This window comes from Lontra canadensis, unplaced genomic scaffold (assembly GCF_010015895.1).
Source record: "Lontra canadensis isolate GAN:19392208 unplaced genomic scaffold, GSC_riverotter_1.0 scaffold210, whole genome shotgun sequence".
NCBI classification, from domain to species: Eukaryota; Metazoa; Chordata; class Mammalia; order Carnivora; family Mustelidae; genus Lontra; species Lontra canadensis.
Window position 1 is genome coordinate 961,977 of NW_022631204.1, and position 26,271 is coordinate 988,247.

Sequence of the window (26,271 nt, forward strand, 5' to 3'; positions counted from 1 at the left end):
GTGCTCCTCCTCCCGACATCCCCCAGGGTCCTCAGCTCCCTCTGGCCCGAACCTTGTGGGCAACAAGCTGTTTAGAGCCAGGACACTCGCATCTTCTGTCCACAGAAGGTGGAGAGGGGGCTTGCTGCCTTGCAAACGTGTATCTCGTCAAGAAGTTTGAGGCAGGAGCGCCTGGGTGGCTCAGTGGGTTAAGCCTCTGCCTTCAGCTCAGGTCATGATCCCAGGGTCCTGGGATCGAGTCCCACATCGGGCTCTCTGCTCAGCGGGAAACCTGATTCTCCCTCTGCCTCTGCCCCCCTCCTTGGGCGTGCACTCGCTTGCCCTCTCTCCAATAAAGAAATAAAACCTTTAAAAATACATAAATGTTTTCATTTTTCAAGGAGGCTCGTCTCTTTTACAGACTGAAGACCTTTAGCCACGCAGTCTATAGTCACACACGATCCGCTCCAGCCCAGGGCCCATGAACGCAAGTTCGGAGCATCAAGCATTGACTATCACAAGGCAGGAGCAGCAGTTTGTGCCCCTGGCAGCGGGGGCCGCCCCCCCCCCCCACTTCCCAGACACGCTGCTTCTCCCTCCGATCCCTCCTCTCAGAGGCCCTGCCCTTTCCCAGGCCCCAGGCTGTTTGGTCCCAGACTCGAGGCCAGCTCCTGCAGAGCAGCTTCCCCTGGCCAGGCGGAGAATGTCTGGAGTAGGAACTCCCGTGGCCCAGGGTCTGGGGAGGCCTGGTACGGACAACCCCATGGAAGAGGTTGCTGCTGAGAATCATGCGAAACCCTCACTTCCTCTGTGTAACACAGGTCCCGACCACAAGCACCAAGGCTGAGGGGCAGGCAGCACGCAGGCCGGCAGCCGGAGTACCAGCCCAGCGATGGTCCCTGAGGTAAGTGCCGCTGCCCAGCAGGCCAGGAGGGACACAGCTACGCTGCTCAGAGCAGAGAGCCCAGGGTACTGGGGGAGAGTCAGGGCTGGGTAACCCCCACCTCCCCCTCCTGAAGCCGGGGCCACCTGAGGGTTGGGTGAGTAGAGAGACCACGCAGTTTGTGGTAAATGGAGCCCTGGGCCGGGGAACTGGGAACCCACCTTGGCCCCTGGCTTGTGGAGGACCACAGGGGAGGCCCCTGTCTTGTCTGGCTTCGGCGCCTCGTCTGTGAAATGCAGCAGGTAGAGGCTCACCCCTGACGGCCTCCAAGGCTGCCTTCAGCTCTGACTTGGAGCTTACTCTTCCATGTGGGACTCAACTGGCACTGAGAAGGCTCGAGGCTCTGGGGTGGTTTGCAGGGTGATGGGGTAAGGAATAGTTCTACTAGAGTTTGGTTGGGGGAACCCCCAGTGGGTGGCGGGTGGCCTCCACGTTTGGGAAAGGAAGATCAGGAGCCAAAAGCATGTGATGGGGGGGGGTGCTTCAATGATTTGTGGAGAGGCCCCACGGGGGGCAGGAAGTTGGGGTCCCTAGGCAAGGACTGAGGAGGGAACTTGACTAAGAGAGGGGACTGTGGGGAGGTGCCTGGGGAGGAGGGTGGTAGAACTAGGCGTGGCTGGGGCAACAGAAGGGCGAGTCGTGATGGAAGAGCCAGGAGAGAGGCGAGGGGGCAAGGAGGGTTCTTGGACAGCTCTCCCTCGGGCCCACGATACCCAGGCTGATGGGGTGGTCCAGAAGGGTGAGAGAGAAGCAACCTTTGGGATAAGAAATTACCCCTGCCTCCCAGGGGAGGGCATGGTGGCAGCGGTGGTGGCCAAGCCTGGGCAGATGGAGTTCTGAGTTCCATTGGCGAGGCCTTTGAAGAAAGGAGCAGTGGCAGGGCATGCCCCTTGCCTGGGGCCTGCCTGATGGAGGAGCCCCTCAGAGAAATGCTCCCATAGTGACTGCAAGGCCTTCACCCGATCCGTTCCCTGCCTTCATCCGCAGATGAGCGAGCGCCAAGTGTTCCAAGCCTCGGAGCTCGCCTTCCTCCTGGAAAACTGCAGCTCTTCCTATGACTATGGAGAAAATGAGAGTGACTCATGCTGTGCCTCCCCGCCGTGCCCGCAGGACTTCAGCCTGAACTTCGACCGTGCATTCCAGCCAGCCCTGTATGGCCTCCTGTTCACGCTGGGGCTGCTGGGCAACGGCGCCGTGGCAGCTGTGCTGCTGGGCCAGCGGGCGGCCCGCAGTAGCACTGACACCTTCCTTCTCCACCTGGCTGTGGCCGACATTCTACTGGTGCTGACCCTGCCCCTCTGGGCGGTTGACGCCGCCATCCAGTGGGTGTTCGGGTCCGGCCTATGCAAGGTGGCCGGGGCCCTCTTCAACATCAACTTCTACGCAGGGGCCCTCCTGCTGGCATGCATCAGCTTTGACCGCTACCTGAGCATCGTGCACGCCACCCAGCTCTACCGCCGGGGGCCCCCGGCCCGTGTGACCCTCACCTGTGGGGTCGTGTGGGGGCTCTGTCTGTTCTTCGCCATCCCGGACTTCATCTTCCTGTCAGCCCAACGTGATGAGCGCCTCAACGCCACCCACTGTCAGTACGACTTCCCGCGGGTGGGCCGCACAGCCCTGCGCGTCCTGCAGCTGGTAGCTGGCTTCCTGCTGCCCCTGCTGGTCATGGCCTACTGCTATGCACGCATCCTGGCTGTGCTGCTGGTTTCCAGGGGCCAGCGGCGACTGCGAGCCATGAGGCTGGTCATCGTGGTTGTAGTGGCCTTCGCCCTCTGCTGGACCCCCTACCACCTGGTGGTGCTGGTGGACACCCTCATGGACCTGGGCGCCTTGGGCCGCAACTGTGGCCGGGAGAGCCACGTGGATGTGGCCAAGTCGGTCACCGCGGGCCTGGGCTACATGCACTGCTGCCTCAACCCACTGCTCTACGCCTTCGTGGGCATCAAGTTCCGTGAGCATATGTGGAGGCTGCTGGCACGCCTGGGCTGCCCCAGCCAGAGAGCACACCAGCGGCAGCCATCGTCCTCCCGCCGCGAGTCATCGTGGTCCGAGACCACAGAGGCCTCCTACTCGGGCTTGTGAGGCCAGGTCGGGGCTCTCCTTTCAGCACGTGGCCCCAGTGCCCCTGTGCTCCAGGCTCCTTCCTCCCTCTCCTGGTAGCCTCCTGCCCCACGTGCACTCTGGGGATGCTCTGGCGGCAGCCCCAGCACGCCCAGGGTGTCCCGGGGAGGTACCCCTACCCCGGCTCTGCCCTTGGCTGTGGGGTCTATGCCCGTTGCTGCTCCTTAGTTGCAGCGCCCCACTTGGAAAGTGGCTGTTTCAGGGCCCTTGTTCCCTTGGCTGCCCAGAGCCCCACTGCCCCTCTTACCCAGTAACTAGACCTTGGCCTTCCCCAGGTTTGGGGAGCACGTAGCAGAAAGCATGGTAGAGAATGCCCCCATGGGGCCCTGGCCCAGGCCTCCAACCCAGCATCTGTAGCTGTGGTCCCCCAGACCTGTGTATTTGCTCCTGGTTTATCTTTTTAATGTCTACAATTCTGCTTACAATGCTTCAATAAACAAGATAAGCAGGCCCAGGGCGTGTTTGTCACACATCATTATCCCCAGCCCAGCCCAGGCTTCAGGGATGTGTTTCCCGCTCTCCTTGCTGGACCCCGGATCTATGCCAACCAGCGCTGCTTGCATGAACGTCCATGTTGAGCCTCCTCTGGGACCCCTGGGCGCTCCTGCCCCTCACAGGGAAGCACCCAGGTGCATGGGTGTGTGCCAACAGTTGCTTGGACCAGCCAGCTGCTGTGTGGACATAATTTGGGGAAGGGCGTTCAGACACGAAGACCTAGTCCCTGCACTACAGAAGCTTAGGCTAGCAGGGATGACGTGGTGAGAAATAACAATACCAAACTGTCTATGCCACGAGGCAAATGAGTGGCTTGTGGACTGTGACCCTGGCATTCAGAGCCCTCTGGCTGGAGCCATTTAGGAAGGCTTCCTGAAGACAGAAATGAGCAGACCTTAATGGACAAGTGGTATTGCCAAGGGCAAAAAGATGGGAGACAGTATTTCTGGACAGAAGGGAAGGCACTGGCAAAGGGTAAGAAGGCTGAAAACTGCAAAGCCTACCAGACCCAGAAGTGCTCCCACCTGGCTAGAGTTAGGGGTTCAGATAAGGGAAGGGTTGAAAACAGACTCAAAGTTGGTTTGGGATCAAGTGATGGTATCAGAGAGTCCTGCTAGAAGGTGGTAGCCAGCTGTTCAGTTGAGAGGGTATGCGGGCTCCTTCGAGGATGGGAGCAAAGCACTGAGACCGAGACTGAATGACTTGTTAATAGTCATTAGCACATAAGCCACCTGGAGGCATGAGGAGGGGGCGCTATGGCTGAGGTGGAAGTGAGTAGGGGAAATGACCGGGGCTCCCCAGAAAGGTAGGTGGCAGGACTACTGAGTGAAGACCGTCCCTTTGCAGGAGTGGGACCACTGTGCTGTCAGCTCCCCTTCATTAAGCCACCAATGTGCCATGATCCAGTTTCGCAGGTCAGCTGGGCCTCTGCCAAGACTGCAGATGCGACTGGAGGCAGGCCTGCTGAGGAGGAACCTGAAGACTTATCTAGCTGGGAAAGCTCCTATAACCCCAGGGCCCACACCCAAACCCTTAGACTTGTGGTTAGGCTTCAGTCTGTGACCACGGAAAGACAAAGCACCTGTGAAATAAAGGAAGGATGGAAGGAAGGAAAAGGACAAAATGAGACATCCTGCCCTATAAAAGGTTATCAATGATGTTCCATGATGCTAGATTAGTAATGAGGTTTGTGGCAGGCTGAGCAGTGGGTCCCCCAAGATGTCCACCCTGGAATCCCCAGAACTCATGAATAGGTTACCTTACATGGCAAAAAGGTTGCTGATAGGGGCGCCTGGGTGGCTCAGTGGGTTAAAGCCTCTGCCTTCGGCTCAGGTCATGATCCCAGTGTCCTGGGATCGAGCCCCGCATCGGGCTGTCTGCTCCGCAGAGAGCCTGCTTCCTCCTCTCTCTCTCTGCCTGCCTCTCTGCCTACTTGTGATCTCTGTCTGTCAAATAAATAAATCGTTTAAAAAAAAAAAAGGTTGCTGATAAGCTGACCTTAAAATAAGATTCTCTTGGATTATCCAGGTGGGCCCAGTGGCTTCACAAGGGTCCTTAAAAGTGAAAGAAAAGGAGCAGAAAGAGGGAGAGGGTGGGGGAGAGTGATGGAGAGAAAGAGAGAGAGAAGAGAGAGACAGATGTTGCTGGCTTGAAGGATGGAAGGGGGCCACAAACCAAAGAATGCTGGTGACCTCTAGAAATTGGACAAGATGAGGAAATGGATCCCCAAACCCCAGGGCGTCCAGAGAGAAACACAGCCCTGCCCACTCCTTGATTTCAGGGTCTTGGATGAAGGACCTGAGGGTTGGTTCTGCGCTAGGCACAGAGTGTCAATGAACTGACCCCATTTAACAAGCAAATTTCATGAAACATTTTATTTATTTTTTTTGTCTTAATAACAATTACATTGGCTCAGCACAGGCTTATTCAATGTCAAGAGCAACTAAATTCATGAAATATGCTTGTCTTTTATGTCTATTTAAGTATAACATGTTCTACCTGCCAGCAGCCCTGGTCTTGGAGCGCGGCCTTTAAAATTCGATCACCTCCAGCATCCTTCTCCTTCTCTCCACCTGCCCCTCTTGAAAATGCAGTTTGTGTCTGAATTGTGTTCTACATGTTAAAACTATGTTAAGAGTAATACCCAGAGTGGATCTGATCCAAAGGGCTTACGAGTACCTCAAGGTCACAAAATTGCTTAGTAGCAGAATCCTTGCCTGAGAACAATCATCGTTAACACTATGAGGCTATAAAGAAATGGTTTAAATCCTAATATTCCTAATATTCATCACTTATCAAAACAGATATTTTTCTAAAATTTCTTAGCAGTTAAGGGGGAGGCTCAGCCTACAGAAATACGCCCCCAGATAACCTCAACGATCCTGCCTTCGCTTATCGGCATAATCCTTGCTCAGCCGTCTCATCACATCCCCATGGCTTATCCCTTCCGTCTCATGCTTAATCGTTCTATAATTCTCCTGCACATACTTAGCAAAGGGCCTCACATGGGGCGCAATGGGGGTTCCATCCTTGCGAGTTAGCGGCAACATGACCAGAGGCCCCTTGCACTTGGCACAGATAAAGCGATCGGTGTTCAAGGATCTGGTATAGCGGCCAACCCTAATGAGGAAAGAGACACCACACAGCAAACTGATCAGTCAGCGGAACTCAGCGTGTTCTCGGAGCTGCTGGCTGGGGGCCCAAAGCAAGGGTCTCAGGCCAGCTCCAAGTAGCAGAGCATGGAGAAAGAAGACGCGGAGAGGAGCAGAGGTTTACTCCACAGGCAGGCCAGCCATGGGCTTACTAACGAAACCACGAAGGGCCAGTTAGCTGGAGGCCACAGTGGAAACGTAACCGAAGAGAAGTCTGAGGCAGAGGGTCTTACCTGGTTTTGCACCGAGTACATTCATAATGGATCCTGTAGTTAATCTTATAGTTATGGCAGCGGGTGACCATGGGCAGCTCCGGGTGCACCATGTTCGATTTCTTGGCATAATACTTCCATGCGTCCCCATGAGAGTCATGGATGCCGTCAAGCAACCAGGAGGCTGCGTGGCATATCTCATGGATCAAAGTGTCCCGGAGACGGTCTTGGAAGAGGGATGGAAAGAAATCATGAGCACCTGAACCACTGCCCTCCAGTCTGTCCCCAACCACCTGAGACCCTCCACCCTGCCACACGTGAGCCCCAGGTGGCTTAGTAGGAAAGCGACACGGTGGTGTGCTGGAAACTGAAAGGAGAGAGATGAAGAGTGAGGTGACAGGGCCCCACACCTGGGCAGAGGCAAAGGAACGAGGATAGAAGGGTCATTTTGAAGATCTGGTGATTGGCTAGCTATGGGGGTGAGACCTTGAACCTTAGTTACCAGGTGAATAGAGACACCGCCGCTGGCAACAGGGGAGCTACCTGCAGAGAGACAGTTAGCCTAATCAAAAGACAGCCAAGCCGATAATCGTGTCCTCTGAGCAGAGGCACCTGGGTGGCACAGTCCATCGCTTGATTTTGGCTCAGATCTCGATCTCAGGGTGGTAGGACCGAGCCCCATGTCAGGCTCTGTGCTCAGCATGGTCTGCTTCAGATTCTCTCTCTCCCTCTCGCCCTGCTCATGCTTTCTCTCTCTCTAAAATAAATAAATCACTCTCTCCAAAACAAATGAATAAATCTTTCCTGAAAATTCTAAAAATAAGAAGTTAATGCCCCCGGAGCAAGGCGCAGTAGGCCCAGCTACCCAGGAAGGACAGGTAAAGCTGTGGCATAGGCTGTCAGGAAACACCAGTATGTAAGAGTCACTACACAAGGAAAGGGAGAAGCCAGAAAGCTGCCCGTCACCTGCGGAGTCGCAGACTTTCAGGGAAATCTCGATCTTCGCGTAACGCTGCTTCTTAGGGTAACGGGTCTCACCCGTGGTGCATAAGCCAGCGGTCCTCAGCATCTTTTTATTCCAGCCAATATCAATTTTCTCTGGTAGCTGAGAACAAAACAGCGAGCAAAGTGAGTCAGCAAGCAGTTTCAAGCAGACCAAAGACTATTCACTCAAGAGCCCTGCAAGGGGAGTGCCTGGGTGGCTCAGTGGGTTAAGCATTTGCCTTCGGCTCAGGTCATGATCCCGGGGTCCTGGAATCGAGCCCTGCGTTCAAACTCCCCATGGAGAGCCTGCTTCTCTCTCTGCCTCCGCTCCCTCCCCCTGCTTGTGATCTCTCTCTGAAATAAATAAATAAAATCTTAAAAAAGAAAGAAAGAAAGAAAAGTTCTGCACATCTAAACATTCTGGGGAGAGTAAAAGCCAGGCTGAAGCCCAGGTGAAAATGATGCACAAGCCATCAGGACACAAGGGAGATGGCTGAGGGTGCACGCACACAGGACTTGAGCTGCCCCACATGGGGACACAGGTCAGGGGCAGCCAAGGAGAGAAGGGCAAACCCCGCTGAGGCAGGAGACGCAGCCCCCTCCCCTCCCAGCATAAGAATGCAGAGGTGAAACTGCACATGCACCTCAGTCCCCTCATCAGCCATGTGATGTGACACCACTGTCATGAGGAGTGACTTCCCCAAAAGCTGGGGAACCTGGTTGTGTCAGCAGAAATAATAAAAGTCTGAAAATCCTAACAACCGCTGAGGCTCTGTTCTAGACACTTAAGGAGTATTACCTTCCCTAGGCCTAACAATAGTTCTGTGGGGGCACCTGGGGGGCTCCATCAGTTACGTGTCTGCCTTCACCTTGGGTCATGATCCCAGGGTCCTGGGATCGAGCCCTGCATCTGGCTCCCTGCTCAGCAGGGGAGTCTGCTTCTCCTTCTCCCTGTGGCCCTCCTCCCCCTGCTCATGCGCTCTCTCTCTGACAAATAATATCTTTAAAAAAGAATAATTCTATGAAGTAGCAGGTACTATTATCGTTCCCATCTTACAGATGAGGACACTGAGGCAAAGAGGGGATAAGTAACTTGCCCAGGCTCACAGAGCTCCTTCCCATTATCCTTCAACATAAAGCCTCTCTTTCCAGATACTCAAGGATCAGCATACGCCCTCTCCACTCCCCACACACAACTGCTGCTCTCTCTGCCTACCATCCCTCAAGAACCAGAAGTCTTACTTCCTGCAGGCGACCTTATTTCCTGACCAGTTGGGGCTCTCAGTGATTTTTCTGCCTCTGCTGATCTCCTGTGCTGGTAACAGTCTACCATAGATGATTAGCCACAAACACGTGTGATTTCTTTCACCTACAACTGCATCATCTCTCCATGTAAGCTGACACTTCTCCAGAGCCGGAAATACACAGCTAACACATCCACACACCTCACAGCTCCCGAGAGCACCAGGTGTCCAGCAGGTGCTCATCTAGCGCTCATTCGTCAATACCTTTTTATTAAACACCGAGCTGTTAAACAGGGTGTAGATTTTCTGAACCAGGCTATCCTTATTTTGCTTGAATTTCCTTCCAGAATACTGCTTCTCGTTTTCCAGGTCACGCAGGAAACATCCAGGTATTTTGCACGTCGCTTTCCTGCGAAGGTAAGTTCAACTGAGTTATTTATGTACGGCTGGAGGAAGAAACGAGAGAAGTGCGCACATGCAGGTCATATCCACAGAGACTCGGAAAAGGTGCCAGTCCCTCTTCCTTCCAGCTCCTTGTAGGAGAGCAGTCCCCAAAGTTCCACGCATAGCCTTTTTCTTTTCGCTATTTGCATTCTCAGAGATGTGAAGCCTGTGGCTTCAAACCTCAGCAGGAGTGATCCCACTCCTGTATCCGCAGTCTCGAGCTCTCTCCTGGGGGATCCAGTTCCAAGTTGACAAGGTCCCCAGGTGTACCGCCAACTGATTAACCTGAGTACGTCCCCTGCTCGGTGTGTTTTGTTAGCGGACTTCTGTTATACCAGGCTGAAAACCTCAGAGACATCTTAAAATCCATTTTTTCCCTTGCCCCATATTCAAATAAGCTCAAAAACCACAATCTCCTTCTCATCTCTTCCAGCCAGACCTCCTTTGCACCCCACGGTCGCCAGCCTAGTTCAAGTTCCTCTCCCCTCTGGGCCTTGCTGCTACAGTGTTCCTCTGTGTTCCTCCCCTCCAGGCCCTTTTTCTTTCTTTCTTCCTCCACCCCAACCCCCCCCACACACTATTTCATCCCTCCCCAGCTTGCCATGACTGTGTAGCCTGGCCATTCAAGGCCCAGGTCAATCAGACCCCAACCTCTGTCTCCAGCTACCATTTCCGCCATGGCCAAGGTGGGCAAGTTAAATGTTCTCTGGACAGGAACTGTGATTTCCCGCAGTTTGTTCATGTCTGGGCACAACCGATTCACCCCTGAGCCCTAGAATGACCACGTCTCCAGCTCTCCTGAGAACCCCCATCCATGTAGTGTTTTCTCCTTTGCAGAGAACTTCTTGTTGCCTTATCTTATTTAATCCTCACCAACACCCTCCAAAGAAGCGACTGCTATTCTCATGATCTCTACTTGGCGGACAAGAAACCGAAGGTCCGAGGTCAGGGACCCTGGATCTTTGGACCCAAATCTTGGGGTCTTTCCCATTAGACCCCTACTGCCGCCCCATCTTTTGAAGTCTAATTGCACTGCACAAAGAATAGTGCTAAGCACATGGAGGACTCACACTTGTAATAACAATTCATTTTACCCTTTAATCCTGGCCACAACCACCCACAGGTCCCAAGAGATGAGCCCACTGAGTGGCACAGATGAAAACAGGAGCAAACACACATAAGCTGAGTCTCTGACTTAACGGAACTCCTGAGACGGGGATTTTGCCAGGACACTCATGAATCCTGAAGTCACAAAAGAAGCCTTCTGGGAGGGGGCTGGGGTGGAGAGGAAATCAGAACAAAACCAGGCCAAGGCAGCTCAAGTCAGGGTCCTCATCCCCCAGAGCCTGAGACTGGTGATGAACATGGTCTGCCTCAAATTACCTTGTACTAAAAGCAAATTGGCATCCCAAAAGGTAGCAGATGAAAACCCAAACCATCTGCAGACCTCAGCAGAGAAGGGGGCACCCTCCCCCCGCCGTTGGCACCTATGTCGAGCAGGCCTTGTGGCTTGACCCACCTTCCCCTCAATGCCTCTGCCACTTCACTTGCAGGCAGAATACTTCCACATCAGAGGAACCAGCAAGACCCCAAATGGGTACATCAGACGCCATGACCAGCGAGCAGCCTGTACAGGAACAAGGCGAGGCACAACAGGAAGCCCGCAGACTACCACAGGAAGCGCCAAGGCAACCGTGAGGAGTCCAAACACACTAGTCTCCCTGGGCTGATGCGGAGGACGCCGCCGCCCAGGGGCAGCCTCCTTCTGTCACACCACAGCAAAGCAATCTGGGAGCTGCCCAAGACATGGGTGCCTGGAAACAAAGGCAGCTCATGGCTGTTATCTAGGAACCCAGAGAAGACCCTTGGCTGGCCACAGATCCACCCGTGAGAGAACATGGCAAACAAGGAGAGCTGCTTCTCTGAGCGACAAGTGCAGAAGCAGAGAGCGCCTCTCAGCTCAGGTTCAAGTGGCCCTGCTGTGCCCATGCCTGTCATGTCGTTCTTCTTCTCCCCTTAAGATGCATTTATCGTGGGGCGCCTGGGTGGCTCAGTCATTAAGCGTCTGCCTTTGGCTCAGGTCATGATCCCAGGGTCCTGGGGTCGAGCCCTGCATCAGGCTCCCTGCTCAGCAGGAAGCCTGCTTCTCTCTCTCCCACTCCCCCCTGCTTGTGTTCCCTCTCTCACTGTGTCTCTCCCTGTCAAATAATAAATAAAACCTTTTCAAAAAAAGATGCATTTATTGCTTCAAAATCCAGGTATAAACAAAACCAAAACCAAACAAGCAGGCAGTCCTTCAAACACATTTCTTGTCTTGTAAGATAGTTCGGATGTAAGTATGTATGACTCCTGAACACGAGGAAGAACGAAGAAAATTATGCCTACTACACCGTCTTTTTAAGGGGAAAGGTGAGAACGTCCTGCAATCTGAATGAAAAAAAAAAAGTGTCAGTTTTTGGCTTCCTTTAAAGTATTGACATGTCTTTGGTCTAAGTGACCTGCTGTTCTCAGGACCAATTCCACACAGCATAATAAAAATAAAGGCACCATGAGCCATCAGTTTCACCCTGATGTTTAAGCTTTCGAAATGTTCAAGAACATCGACAAGCTGTAGGAGTAACTGGAGGCAGCCAAAGCACCGTGAAAACCCGAAAGGCAATCTTGACTGCCCCCTCCCAATTCCAATGGATGGGGACATGTCCACTCTGCCTTCCTGCCATCTCCCCTGTGACTGCTTTGATTTCGTGCCCGCTGGTGGCAACAAGGCAGTACGCAGACTGAAGGAAAGTCTCGTGTTTGGCTACACATGAGTTTTTGACATGAGCTTAAGGACCAAGGAAAGGCCAGCACCAATGTGGGGACCAAAGGGCTCTGGACCCACCCAGGGGAGCACAGGAATTGTGCTGGGGTGCCCGTGCAGGGCTCTGCTGCGGACAAAAGATGTGGGGAGCAGTGCAGTGTCTCCTCCTCCTCTTCTCCCTCCTCCTCCCAATTTATGCCCCCCCAATTCAGGGAAAGAAGCCTTGTCCCCTCCCCAACCAGACTCCTCCATCCCCTGGAAGACCCTCCCACAGGTGCAGTGGACCCACTTCACATGGACGGGACAATGGTACCATTAATTCCCACGCAGCTGAACAAGAACAGTACGTACCCGGGCGTGCATTTTTCAATTTTCCCTGCACCGGGCTTCTTCTTTGTAGGCGCACGTCTTTTGGAGACTCTCACAGCTGTGAAGATAATAGCTCATCTGTACCCTGAAAGTTGGGCCCATCCAGAACTGGAAGAAAGGTGCACCCAGGAGCAGCCCCCACAGCCACACCCAGAGCACCATCTAGAAAAGGTCTGAAGCCTGCATACTCTCCATCAGTTGGTGACAAAGTCTCCCTGAGTGAATCCCAGAGCTGTCAGCAGAGTAAGCTGGGTACAAGGCTGTCATAGGTACAAAGACTATATAATGAGGTGATGTGAGCCTGCCGATAGAGGTCAGATTGTGTGGGCAACTGAGGCACAGGCGGCATAAGGAACAGTGTGGCACATCTCATGCACTTGCCCTAAGGAAGTGGCTCAGGGGCGCCTGGGTGGCTCAGCCAGTTAAGCGTCTGCCTTGGGCTCAGGTCATGATCTCAAGGTGCTCAGATCGAACCCCTCATCTGGCTCCCTGCTTGGCGGGGAGCCTGCTTCTCCCTCTCCCTCTGCCCCTGTTCCTGTCCCTTTCTCTCTTCTCAAATAAAATATTAAAAAAAAAACAATACAAGGAAGCATCTCAGATTCTAGGGTAGACCTTCACTCAGCATACAAGCCCAGCCTGTGTGTCCTTGGTTAGCCCCCATTTACTGCTGACTGCTCTAGCCAGAGACTTCCGTAACAGCAGTGTCATTCATTTGTTTACTGAAAAAAAGTATTAAACATCAACTATGTGCCGAATACCAAGCTAGACCCTGGGAGAGACTTGAAACTGAAGAGTCCTCCCACCCAGAGGCTCATCGTCCACTGGGGGGGCGGGTGACAGATTCAGAAACATCATAAGACAGCTGGGTAAGTGCTTTAGCAGGGACAGGCTCTGAGAACTTTGGGAACCCAGGAGGGAGGAGCCTCTCTGATGTCCGGCTCCCTACAGGAACTGACAATTGGGCTGGGTCCCAAGAAAAATGGCATCTCCTTAGGATGAAAAGCACAGAGAGAAAGCGTGCCAGATCGAGGGAACGACAGCTCCTAAGACACAGTTGTTCTTCCCCCACTTCCAGAAAGATCTTTTTGCCTGAGATGGCTATCTCCCTTAGCCACCAGGAAGCTGCTGAAAGGCCTAAGGTCAGTAGGCAGGACAGCCCTCTCAAAGGCAAAGCAGGCCTGGCTGGTGCACAGGGAGAGAGGAGAGCAGGGCTGATTCGGGAGGTTGGGTGTCCTTGAGATGACTGGCTTACCGGGTGTCACACATATATTCTTGGTCTTACTCTTCCTCTTCCGTGGCTGCTCCACCACAGGTGCGGGCTTGTCATCTGCAATCTCTACCTCGGCTTTGGCACCACATGGTGGCTGGCCCAGATTTTCACCATGATTCAGCTCCCCAGCATCATTAGAGGAACTGCTTTGGGAGACAGTGAAGACCTCCATCTCTTTTTCCTCTGAGGCACTTTGGCCCTGATCATACGAATCCTCGTCTATTATGAGCACAGGGCCCTCAAAATCACTGTCATCATCGGTAATAACTATTGGCGGCTCCTTGGTGGCAGGCTGCTCCTCGGTGTCTGATAACACATCCAGAATCTCATCTGAAATTCACGAGACACGGTCACATATTCATATACTTCCTCTGCCCACCCCACACACTCAACTTCAGATTATCGAGCACAAATGAAGCAAGCTGGAAACGGGGACGTTCAGAATCACAGTTAAGAATCTGTTATCTGGTTGTTGAGTGTGCTACTATAAACATTGGGGTGCATGCACCCCCTCGAATCTGTATTTTTCTATCCTTTGGTAAATACCTAGGAGTGCAATTGCTGGATTGTGGGGTTGGTCTATTTTTAACTTTTTTTTTAAGATTTTATTTATCAGAAAGAGAGATTGACAGAGAACATAAGCAGGTTCCCCATGGAGCTGGGAGCCCGATGCAGGACTCGATCCTGGGGCCCCAGGATCATGACCTGAGCCAAAGGCAGCCTCTCAACCAACTGAGCCACCCAGGCACCCCTATTTTTAACTTTTTGAGGAACCTCCTTACTGTTCTCTGACGTGGATGGAGCTAGAGTGTATCATGCTAAGTGAAAACAAGTCAGTCAGAGAAAGACAAAAACCACAGGAAAAATCACTGAGAGGGGACAGCTAGCAGAACAGTAGCAGACTAGGGTTCCAAGCCACCTCTCCTTTCCCTGCTCTGATAACACATTAGCCAGGAAACTCTGGCCAATGGTAGCTCTTTGGTAGTTACCAAAGAAGCAGCCAGCACTTTAAGGGTGCAGGTACCTTAAGGAGAGGCATATGGGTCATGCCTTATCTTTGTCAGAAGTGAACAAAGATCAATAAAGTACCATCCCTAAGGCCAAAGAGGCTCCTAGTCTTGGGGCACCTGGGTGGCTCAGTCTGTTAAGCATCTGACTCTTAATTTCAACTCAAGTCATCATCTCGGGGGTTGTGAGATCGAGCCCCACATCAGGCTCCACATTCAGCGAGAAGTCTGCTGGCCTCTCTCCCTCTGCTCCTCCCCTGCTCTCTCAGATAATTAAGAAAATAAATAAAATCTAAAATTAAAAAGAAAAAGCTTTTCACCCCCCCTACTGAATAGGTTCCAAACTGCGAATACAGCTCCCTGCCTCTGGAAAGGTTTTTAAAAGAGCCTCTGAAACCAAAGGGGCAAAGAACTGTTGTGGGAAACAGGCTCCAAGAAGGACAGAAATCTCCAGAAAATATACGCAGAATGGGGAAAGGCAAAGACAAAGAGCTAGCTGGAGAAAGCAAGGGTTCCCCTGAGAAGTCACGGTGGGCTGACTCAGCACCATCACCTAGCTAAGTCTCTCCCCAGATGGAAAGAATGAGCCCACGCCTCTCACCTTCCCTCTCTCTGTCATTCCCACACACAGAGGAGGAAAAAAATGGCGGGGATGGGTGTGGGGGGAGCGTGGGGAGGGGAGCTGAGCAGCCTTCATACCTTCCTAGTGTCAGCTCCTTTCTTCCCCAGCCCTGGTCCCTATACATAGGTAGGAGGGGAACCCTGTATGTAGTTGGCCAGAACTCTATGGAGGGGGATGACCAAGGGCTAAAGTGCCTAGAACAGCTGCTGCTACATTTGGAAATTCACCAGGGAGGGGGTATGTGTAGGGAATCCAGCCATATCCACATCCAGCACCCACGAGGGAAGAAATGGTGGCACCTGCTACTAAGTGGGTGCCAGAATCGAACGTTTGCTGACGCATATCCTGACGCGTACCCTAAAACCACTGCGTGATGGGGATGCCGATCTCAGCTACTTCCCTCCGCTACGAGTATACTTGCCTTCGCTGCTGACGTCAGATATGTGAGCTCTGACCTTATCACTAAAGTATTCGTCTTCAGAGTCAGAGTCAATCACCACATAGCTGAGTGAGGAGACAGGGAAAAACAACAGTGAAACGTCAGCACTACGGTCTTCTTTTCACGGCCTTTCCTAACTCCTCCACCATGAACATGAGCACCTGAAAATGTTCTATTGCCGTTTCCCTTCTTCAGAACTACTCAATCATTATTCCCGATTTTCCATCTTTCAACCAAATCACTAAATCTGGCTATATCCTTGCGAAAGGAGCTATCTATCAAGTACTGAGTGAAATGGGCTGTCCAAAGACATGTATGCAACAGTTCTGGTGCAGGGCAAAAACGGACTAGGCAAATGTTAATTTCTATCTGTTAGTGGCCATTTTCCTTTATCTTTACCTGTTACAGTCACAAATCCACTAATCCACTTCCACCATATTCACATTTAAGCTGCCAGATTGAGGGGCCTTGGCTCTCCTGTTGGTCACTCCCTCCTTAAAACTCTTTTTGGGATTTCCAAGCTACTGTTCTGTTTTGGTTATCTTCCTGCCCCTCTATCCACTCCTTCTCACTAACCTCTCTTCCTCAGCTCACTCCCAGGCTTTCTCTTGGTGCCTTCGCACCAAGCTAATCAATTCCTAAGGACTGCGTGGACGTCACCTATCTGCAAACGCAAGCCATTATATCCAGGCCAACTGTGTGCCGGACTTCCAGCTCCACAATTCTAACTTCCTACCTGGTATCCCGTGGGTAGGGCTGACTTGCAGTTCACACGTTCAGGAATAGCCTTGCCCAGTGTTTATTGATGGCGTCTGTTCTGACGGGTCTGGCAGTCATCCTGACTGATCCCTGTCTGTACTCAACCGGTAGTTAAATGTTTTGAGGATCGGCCCTGCCTACAGGCCCCTCCATTTACACAGGCCCAAAACTGAACTCAGTTCAAGGAAAACTGAAAAGCGGAAAGCCCCCTCCTTCCCCAGTTTCACCCTTCCTCCAATATCCCACTTATAGTAGCCTCCAGGGACTAGACGAAGAGCTGTGGGCATTCCTGGCAGGCCCATTAAAACAGATTTTCTCTATGTATTTGATCAACATCTATCCCTTGGAGGCAGGAAGGAACCAATTTTTCTATTTAAAAATTGGACATTTAAATGTATTATCAAGTAAGGACTTTATTATGTATAATACTGGAAGCCACAAAGAAACTACAATAAAGCATCTGAAACCTAAATGATGACCGTGATGAGCACCAGATGATGGACAGAAGTGCTGAATCACTTTATCGTACACCTGAAACTAATAGTACACTGCACGTTAACTATATTGGAATTAAAATTAAAAATTTTTACAATTACAAACAAAAATACTGTAGGGGGTGCCTGACTGGCTCAGTCGGAGGAGCAAGCGACTCTTGATCTTGGGGTTCAAAGTTCGAGCCCCATGTTGTGTGTAGAGGTTATTTAAAAACAAAACAAACATTAAAAAAAACAAAGTCTTCAGAAAGATAAAAATAAAAAATAAAAAAAATAGGGCAACCCTGTTGGGACCCCTCTCATTCTTGAGAGCTTTTTCTATCTTCACTTGATAAACTTCTATTGCTTTACTCACAAATAAATATATAAATAAATATAAAAATATTGTCAAAACACAGAAATTTCAAAATTAAAGAATAAAATAAAATGTAAATGGCAGTGATGAAAAGATCCTGCATCTCCTGTGATTGTGGTAATGTTTACACTACCATATACTTTTGTCAAATTTGTCAAATTTCACTGAACTGTACACCTCAAAGGGTGAATTTTGTCATTATGTAAATCATGTTTCAACATACCTGCTATGGTAATTTGAGGAGTCAATGTGGAAACATCAGTTACCTAGCATCCTATTTTGGATTTATTCCTGTAAATTTTCTTAGCACCTCCTACAGTCTGGCACATGGGCCCATAAGGGCCTGAGGAGTAGAGAGTGGAAATTAGAGGACAAATCAATCACAAAGACATTCCGAGAAAGAAAGTGACCAATTAGATAACAGGCCTGGCAAAAAGATCTAATACTCTGAACCCGGCTGTGAGATCAGATACCTACTATGACCCTGAACATAGTGCTCAGGGAGGAAATGTGTTGTTTATTTGTCAATCTTCTTACACACAACATCATTCCTCAACAAATGTCAAACGTCGCTAATTTTCCTACTCACCTGAAGTTCCTTTTCTGCTCCTTCTTTTTGGTTCCAACTAAATCAGAGAAGGAAAGAGTGTGTCAGGAAGCATCTGAAGGAGGATACAAGCCTAGTTACTCACATCTTTAACTCCCTAAAGCCTACGTCCAGAAGTTAGGGCTGGTCAAAATCGATGGGAGGCTTATATCCCCTCACCCTATGTGAGCTAGAGAGGAAATAAAAGTCAGGATGCCTAGAATGAAAAAGGTCAAGGTGGCAAACCAAGCCCAAAGAACTGCCTCTGCTCCTAATAGCAGGGAAATGACCTTCATCTCACCAATGTGGAGAGACCCTAGAGGAGACAGACCCTGGACCAGCTCACACCAAATGTCCCAAACCACATTTCAGTGATCTTCACAAAGACAGGGTTAAGTTACGCCTTGAAATGGAAATTACCACTTTGAAGCGATGCTACTTACAGGGCTCAAACTCTTCATCACTGCTTGAGTCCACAGTAAGAATGCAACTGTGAAAAATGAGATACGCATTGTTATAAAGGAAGGCCAATGAACATCGTTCGCAAGTCCATGAGCAGAGGATCTCGCATGGAGAGAACCACCCACCAGAGTTTCTGACACACGTGAAAAGTTTTAGGGAGTTAGGAAATTAAGATCACAGCAGGAGAGGTGAAGAAAAATTAGGAGCAACAAGTTGCTCAGTCTACTGCAGAATCGAAAATAGGGGAAGGATGTTCGTTGAGTATCATCAGCTACCAGCAAGAAGCCTGTTTTCTGCCAAGTGATCTATTTCTATGTAAATACATGAAAGTGGCAGGGGGGCTCCCAGGTGGCTCAGTCTGTTAAGCATCCAACTCTTGGTTTCGGCTCAGGTCATGATCTCAGGGTTGTGAGATTGAGCCCAAGGCGGGCGCCACACTCAGAGGGGAGTCTGCTTGAGGATTCACTCTCCCTCTCCCCACACCTACTCTCTCTGTCTCTAAAATAACTAAGTAAATCTAAGAAAAAGAGGAAAAGAAAGATATGAAAGTGATTTCTGAGACAAGGGCCACCCATGAAAGGACCCAAGGATGAAGAGATTACAGGTAAAAATCAAAAGCACCAAAGAGGGAGGAGGACACCTTGTAGGGCTTTACTGGTTTGAAGAGTGCCTACGGGGGCGTCTGAGTGGCTCAGTGGGTTAAGCCTCTGCCTTCGGCTCAGGTCATGATCTCAGGATGCTGGGATCAAGCCCCACACATCAGGCTCTCTGCTGAGCCTGATCCCCCTGCCCCCCCAGCAGGAAGAGCCTGCTGCTCTGCCTACTTGTGATCTCTCTGTCAAATAAATAAGTCTTTAAAAAAAAAAAGAGGGCCTACGTACTGGGACTGTGGTCTAGCTACATTGGCAAATGCTGAAATCCATTTCTTGGGGGGCAAACGAAGGGGGATTGCCCCAGCTGCAGCTGCTCCCTGCAGTGAACAGTGATGCTGGAGCCCCTTGCTTCTCTGCCCCCCTCACCCCCGTAATGCGCCGGGCTGCTGCATAGGACCTAATCACAGGTCATCTTAGCTAGTGAGACACAGAGCTCAAAGAGGAAACCAAAAAGCACTAAAGGTGGACCTATAGTTCCATCAAGTTAACCTTCGGCGCTTCTTGACGGTGTTCATTTTAACCTTGAGACTGGTTATCGGATTAACAATATATTGGACGGGGGCGCCTGGGTGGCTCAGTGGGTTAAGCCTCTGCCTTCGGCTCAGGTCATGGTCTCAGGGTCCTGGGATCGAGCCCCGCATCGGGCTCTCTGCTCAGCGGGGAGCCTGCTTCCCTTCCTTTCTCTCTCTGCCTGCCTCTCTGCCTATTTGTGATCTCTCTGTCAAATAAATAAATAAAATCTTTAAAAAAAAACAATATATTGGACGGATAATATTTTTATATTGGGTTATAATATTGCATTGAAACTATTTTTTTCTGTTTTTCAAGATACATGCTGGCTCACCCCCCTTGGTTCATTTTCCTGCTCATGTATCTGTCACTGTACACTGGACTTACTCAGGAGTAGACCTCAAATTTTTTTTCCATGTTTGTAATTTAAATTCAATTAACATATAATGTGTTATTGGTTTCAGAGTCAACTTTTTTTTTTAATCGGAGAAAAAAAAAAAACTCTTGCTGGGTGTAAGGTTTCCCAGGTATGGGTCAAAACGTGACCTTGGTTCTCTTTTCTTAAAAAGATTTTTTTTAAAGATTTTATATATTTGACAGACAGAGATCACAAGTAGGCAGATCATGACCTGATCTGATCATGACCTGAGATGACCAAGATCATGACCTGAGCCGAAGGCAGAAGCTTTAACCCACTGAGCCACCCAGGCGCCCCAATATTTTTTTTAATTTATTTGAGAGTACGTGCGAATGGGGCAGAGGGGTTAGAGGGAGAAGAGAATCTTAAGCAGACTCCATGCTGAGCACAGAGCCTGAAGTGGGGCTTGATCCCAGGACCCCGAGATCATGACCTGAGCTGAAAGAATTGGAGGCTCAACTGACCGAGCCTCCCAGGTGCCCTGGTAATTTTTAAAATACAGTATTTCTGCTCCTCCATCTTGTAGTATTAAAAAACAAAAACAAAAACAAAAACAAAAAAAAAATCTTGGGTTAAAAAAAGACTAGTCAGTGGCCAGGCCACCAGAACTACTAATTGGACTTTGGTTGATCAGTGAGAAACCAGTCCTCCGCCCCTCGCATTATGTATTTCAGGAGTCCTTCCCCCTTCAAACTGTGGAAACCTCTTTCACTCTGTTAATGACCTTGTCTCCTAAGTCACTGGGAAAATAAAGCCATCAGACAGGAACTGCCTCATCCTCCCACCAGCCAATCTACCATCCTATCAGCAACTACCCCCGATCCTCTTATTTCTTTATAGTTAACAATGAACACAGTGTTAGCACCACTGTCTCTGGCCAAACCCTCCCCTACACTTTGGATCTCATCCCCCTCCCGCCTTCTCAAGGATTTTATTCCTCCAATTTTCCATTCTGTGTTGCACTACGGTCCCCTCTATCCTGGATCATTTGTTCTACTATCCTAAGACCCCACATCCCCCAATTTTATATTTCCAGCCTCCAACTCGCCACTGAGCTCCAAGAGGTCTGAGTGACCTCTTGGACATTTAATACGCATTTGAAACGTCACATAGCCAGTACATTATTCTCGATTTCTTCCCTCCATCCTGTTCCTATAGGAGACTGACCAATCTCGGTCAATGGCACGACCATCTGCCCAGTAACACAGACCAAAAACTTAGGGGTCATCCTTAATTCCTCTCCTGATCACACATCCAATCCATTAGCAAGATTTGCTGGCTCTACTTCTAGAATACGTTTCTTTTATTTTTTTAAAGATTTTTATTTATTTATTTGACACAGAGAGAGACAGCAAGAGAGGGAACACAAGCAGGGGGAGTGGGAGAGGGAGAAGAAGGTTTCCCGCCAAGCAGAAGGACTGACGCAGAGCTCGATCCCAGTACCCTGGGATCATGACCTGAGCCAAAGGCAGATGCTTAACGACTGAGCCACCCAGGTGCCCCTGTAATACATTTCATCTCATCTAAGCACAAGTACCACTAAGAAAGAAAAAAAAACACTACCAAATGATGACAAACTATCAAATGTATAATGGATCCCAATTTCAAAACTGTGGGGAAAAAAGTCTCAGAATTGGGGTCTCAGATCTCAGGGTCCTGGGATCGAGCTCCACATCATGCTCTCTGCTCAGTTGGGAGCCTGCTTCCCCGCTCTCTCTGCCTGCCTCTCTGCCTACTTGAGATCTCTCTGTCTCTGTCAAATAAATAAATAAAACCTTACAACTTTACTATTACCACCCTATTCTATGCCACCATTGCCTCTCACCTAGACTTCTGTAAATAATTTCCTGGGCCTCAGTTGTAAAACAAACACACACACACACACACACACATCACTCATTTTGGGGTGTCTGAGTGGTGCAGTCAGTGAAGCACTGGACTCTTGATTTCAGCTCAGGTCATGATCTCCAGGTCGTGAGATCAAGCCCCCGCCAGTATCTACACTCAGTGAGGAGTCTGCTTGAGATTCTTTCTCTCTTCCTCTCCCTCTGCCCCTTTTCCCCCACTCTCTCTCTCTCTAAAATAAATAGATTTTTTAAAAAAAGAACCACTTACCTCATACAGCTACTATGAAAATTAAGTAAGATAATGTCTGCCCTCCTACAGGATCACATACCTCTCCCACATTGTGGCATTTATCACACTATACCGTAATTGCTTCTTTACATGTTTCTATCTCCCATCCCAGACAGTAAACCATACAAGGATTCAGAAATCAGTACTCAACTATCGGGCTGAATAAAAGAATGAATGAATCTCAAAAAGGGTCCCTTTTATTATTTTCCATCCTCCCACCCACACCCCCATAGAACCTTATTTTTAAAAGACTTGGCCTGAAAAAAAAAAAAGACTTGGCCTGAAAGATCTCACCAGTAAGGTTCTCCATTTAAAAAATTAATTACACATGCCATTTACACAAAGCTTACGTGAAGGTTATGTGAGGTACTGAGTGAGCCCAAAGAAAAAACAAACACACACACAAAAAAACAGTCATCTGCATTAATGAAAACACAGTGCCCAGGTCCTGAGACATAGTGGTCCCGACTTGCAGCGAGGGTGGGTGGGGAGACTGGCCAGTCAATATCCAGCCTCAAGGGCCACCTCCACCTAGAACTCCAGAATCTGGTCTTCCCAGCTGTGGTTTCCAGAACTTGGGTATCTCAATTCTTCATCAAATGCTAGAGGAAAGACTCCTGTTAACCAGCTTTGCAAGGGGAGAACTAATAATGCAGACTGCCTGTTTACTTCTCAGGAGAACTAATGCCAACCACCCGCCCAGGGCATTATTTGGGGCAAGAGAATGAGAGTCAGCGGGAGAGCTGAGAATTTTACACTGTGCATTTTTGAAAACACACATTAATTTTTCAGCTGAATCCTGCAACAAGTATCTTTGTCCATTTAATTACTTTTATAAAGTGGATTTATAAAGTTGATTCCCAAACGTCAAAGTCATCAAAAACATGACCAGTTTTATGACTCTTGGTATATTTGCTTAATCATTTGCAAAGGGTTAGATCAGTGCATGGTTCAGAAGCATTACTATAATAGGATAATTTTTTTTCATTTGCTAATTTAGTAGGTAAATAACATTAAAATTTTCATTTCTTTTTATTACTTATGATGTGTATTTTCCAATGTTTATTTGCTGCATTCTTTTGCTAATCCCCCCTTCCGTTTTAATGACTATCAATGTTATAATGTTTACCAGATAGCTTTCTGAGTGATAAAAAAAAAACACTGGAAAGAGGAGTGAGGGAGAGGAACACTTTGTCCCTGTTCCTCCAAGAGTCCCATTCACCAGGAATAAACAATGTGTCTTATTATTCTTCTAGAAAGTTCTTAAACATAAGCACATACCAGCACAAATCAAGTGCACACATCTTTTAAAATAAATAGTATTATGCTACACAGATCGTTCCGTCACTGGAAGTTCTTCACTTTACGTACCTTAGTAGTCTTTCCGTTACCAGAACATCCATTTCTTACCATTTTTTTGGACAAACAATAATTCATTCAACTACACCCTTAGGTCGCTTAAACTTTTTCCAAATTGGTGCTATTACAAACAATCCTGCAACAAACATCCTTGTGTGTATTTCTCTGTGGACTTGTAATTCAATCATACATCCTTCTTTCCCAGAACTGAACCAAGACAAAGTATCAGCCTGTACATGTCTAATATGATGAAATAAATATGAGTTATAGGAAGAAGGGACATGGGAGAAGGGGAAAAGGAGTCAAGAGCAACTAAATGTAAACACACAGAAAGGAATGTATGACATAACCACATTTATGCACTTCAGTGTATGTGAATATATATATATATATATATATATACACACACACACACATACACAGAAATTAAGTAAAATTCTTCTAACAAGGAAAGAAAAAGTCATAGTAATTACTGGGTCAAAGGACATGGGCATTTACAATTTGGATATTTCCAGATTGCCCTGCAAAAATGTTGCACCAATTTATATTCCCACAATGACTGTAAGAAATTGCCTGTTCTCCTACAAATTCACCAACTCCAGTTATTACCATTTTTTTAATTTTTGCCAACCTGATATATGAAAAACAGTATCTCATGAAAATTTTTTTCATTAAATATAAGTTAAGGTGAATAAATTTTAATGTCTATGGGCCAACACTTTTTTCCCCTAAGAACTATCTTCTGATATCTTTGGCCCATTTTCCATATGTGTGTTTACCTTTTTTTTAATTGTTGACCTGTAAAAGTTCTTTGTAGATGAAGAACAACAGCATTTTATCATGGGTAATGTGAATACTCTTCCAGTTTGTCATTTTTATACTTCTGTTTGATATCAGAACAGAATCTGTTGGCTTCCCCCACTCCAAAATTATTGGAAATGAAATCCACCTGTTTTCTAACATTTTTAATGATTTCCTTTATTTTTAAATATTTTACCCATGTGTAATTTATTTTGTTGTAAGGAGAGATGAAGAATCCAATTCTCATTTTTTCCCCAATGGTTAGCCAATTATCTTCAAATTATTTGTTGATGAATCCATCTTTTCCCCACTGATTTGAAATGTCATTTTTTTATCATGAACTAAGTTTTCATATTTGGGTATTAGGGTCGATTTCCAGACTCTCTGTTCTATGGTTTCTGCTTTCTCCCGTATTATAGGCTTACATGCTTATCTGTGGAGGAAATCAGGGCAGTGTCCCTGGAGAGCAAGACTTCAGAGATAAGACAATGATCTTAAAATACCCCCTTATCATGGAGAAGATAAACACCTCATCTGTGTACCTCTAGAGGGCAGCACAGTGAACAATGGGATAGAAGCTCCTAAGACAAGTTTTAAGTTCACTAGAATGAAGAACTTTCTAGAAATTACACATATTCAACAATGTACTATGTTGTTTCATGGAGTTTTATGCTCCTGGGCACTAACAGAGACGTTATATATATAACAGCATTCGTGCATTGATTAAGAGGCTGGATTCCTATGTGATTCTAAGTTTCCTTTTTACAATTCATTCTATAACCAAGTTATATACTCCGCAGACTCAAAAGAAACATACACTTTTTGAGAAAGTCATTTGGCCAGCACAAGTATAACTAGACTAAGAGAAAACAGAATTTTTCAAGTCTTACCAATCATCATCCTGGATCTTAGATTGGCCAGCTGCTTCTTCTGACATGTCCATGTCTACAGTCAAAACAAAAATACACTCTTTAAAGAACACCAAAACTCAGAACCAACATTTCTTTTCTTTTTTTGTAGGCCCCATGCCCAGCATAGAGCCCAACATGGGGGTTTGAACTCACAACCCTGATATCAAGACCTGAGATGAGATCCAGCCGGTGGCTTAACTGACTGAGCTACCCAGGTGCCCCCGGAACAAACATTTCTATATTCTGCATTTATCTTTGAGCAGCTTATTCACCCTAATTTGAGGCCAAAGCTCTGCACTGTGAAATGAGATGTATTTAAATGTTTGTTGCAGGCTTTTCCTGGCTGGAGAAAACTAGAGCAACACCCTCTCCCACCATGCCCTGCCAAGGTTCTCTGCAGACCAATCAGAAAGCCCAAAGCACATGGCAGTAACCTCAACTGCCATCTTATAGCGATGCACCAGGATAATCCATTCATTTATTAGTCCCCAGAGAAATTTTCTCCCCATTGTAAGGATTTACAATGCACTAATCCCCATTAAGCCCCTGGCCCATGAGTATCTTCTCTCAAAAGGGATTCCCACTACCCCCATCCCCGCTGGCCCACCACTCTCCCCACACGTGAACTCTCCCTACTCCCACCTCAAGCCCCAGAGTCTTCCACCTATCTGGCTTTGACCCCTCTACACTCTGCCATCCCTCCACCTCTCTATTCCTATTCCCAGGCACTCTTACACAGACCAGCCCACTACATACCATTAGCCAACCTCTACTCTCCCCATCCCTCTACTGTACCCACTGCACCAAATGGTCTTACATGGGACCAGGTCACCCCCACCCCCAACCGCTCTCCACGCTCCCCCAATCCCTTTATCTCCCTATGCTAGTTTTCTGCCTCAGCCTATCTTGCATAAATACAGCCTCAAAACCTTCACTTACCCCGCCAGGACCCCCCTACTCCCCCCTCGGGTCCCCAGGAGGCCTTACACCAAGAGGCCAAGACCCCGCCCCCAACACTTCTGCGGCCAGCCAGTCTTGCACCAATCAGGTCTCGACACCTCCACTCTCCACCTCCACCCTCCTGCCTGCACCTCCCCCCACCCCACGAGGTCTCAGACCCAACAGGCCCAAACCCTGCCCCCAACACATCCGCGCCCAGCCAGTCTTGCACCAAGGAGGTCTCCACACCTCCACTCGCCACCCTCCCCCTCCCGCCGCCCCTCCCCCTCCCGCCGCCCCTCCCCCTC

General features: G+C 48.8%; 2 protein-coding genes across 3 annotated transcripts in view; one reads left to right on the plus strand and one right to left on the minus strand.

Moving 5' to 3' along the window:
• The first annotated feature begins 738 nt into the window (after positions 1-738).
• Positions 739-3,491, plus strand: CXCR3 (C-X-C motif chemokine receptor 3). Of its 2 annotated transcripts, none has more exons than XM_032848835.1 (2): positions 739-883; positions 2,033-3,491. In XM_032848835.1, exons 1-2 carry the CDS (start codon positions 872-874, stop codon positions 3,002-3,004), a joined length of 984 nt encoding a protein of 327 aa, XP_032704726.1. In that variant the 5' UTR covers positions 739-871; the 3' UTR covers positions 3,005-3,491. The 2 variants fall into 2 exon arrangements, with proteins under 2 accessions (XP_032704726.1, XP_032704725.1); XM_032848834.1 differs by having other exon boundaries at positions 741-883; positions 1,910-3,491.
• Positions 3,492-5,434: 1,943 nt separating this feature from the next.
• GCNA (germ cell nuclear acidic peptidase) overlaps positions 5,435-26,271 on the minus strand; it is a 25,618-nt gene continuing 4,781 nt past the window's right edge. Inside the window, 10 exon segments of the mRNA XM_032848864.1 lie at positions 5,435-6,157; positions 6,423-6,627; positions 7,368-7,506; positions 8,894-9,038; positions 12,225-12,300; positions 13,495-13,842; positions 15,563-15,645; positions 17,778-17,814; positions 18,218-18,264; positions 25,004-25,058. Coding sequence (XP_032704755.1) covers positions 5,911-6,157; positions 6,423-6,627; positions 7,368-7,506; positions 8,894-9,038; positions 12,225-12,300; positions 13,495-13,842; positions 15,563-15,645; positions 17,778-17,814; positions 18,218-18,264; positions 25,004-25,058 — 1,382 coding nt within the window. The 3' untranslated portion in view covers positions 5,435-5,910.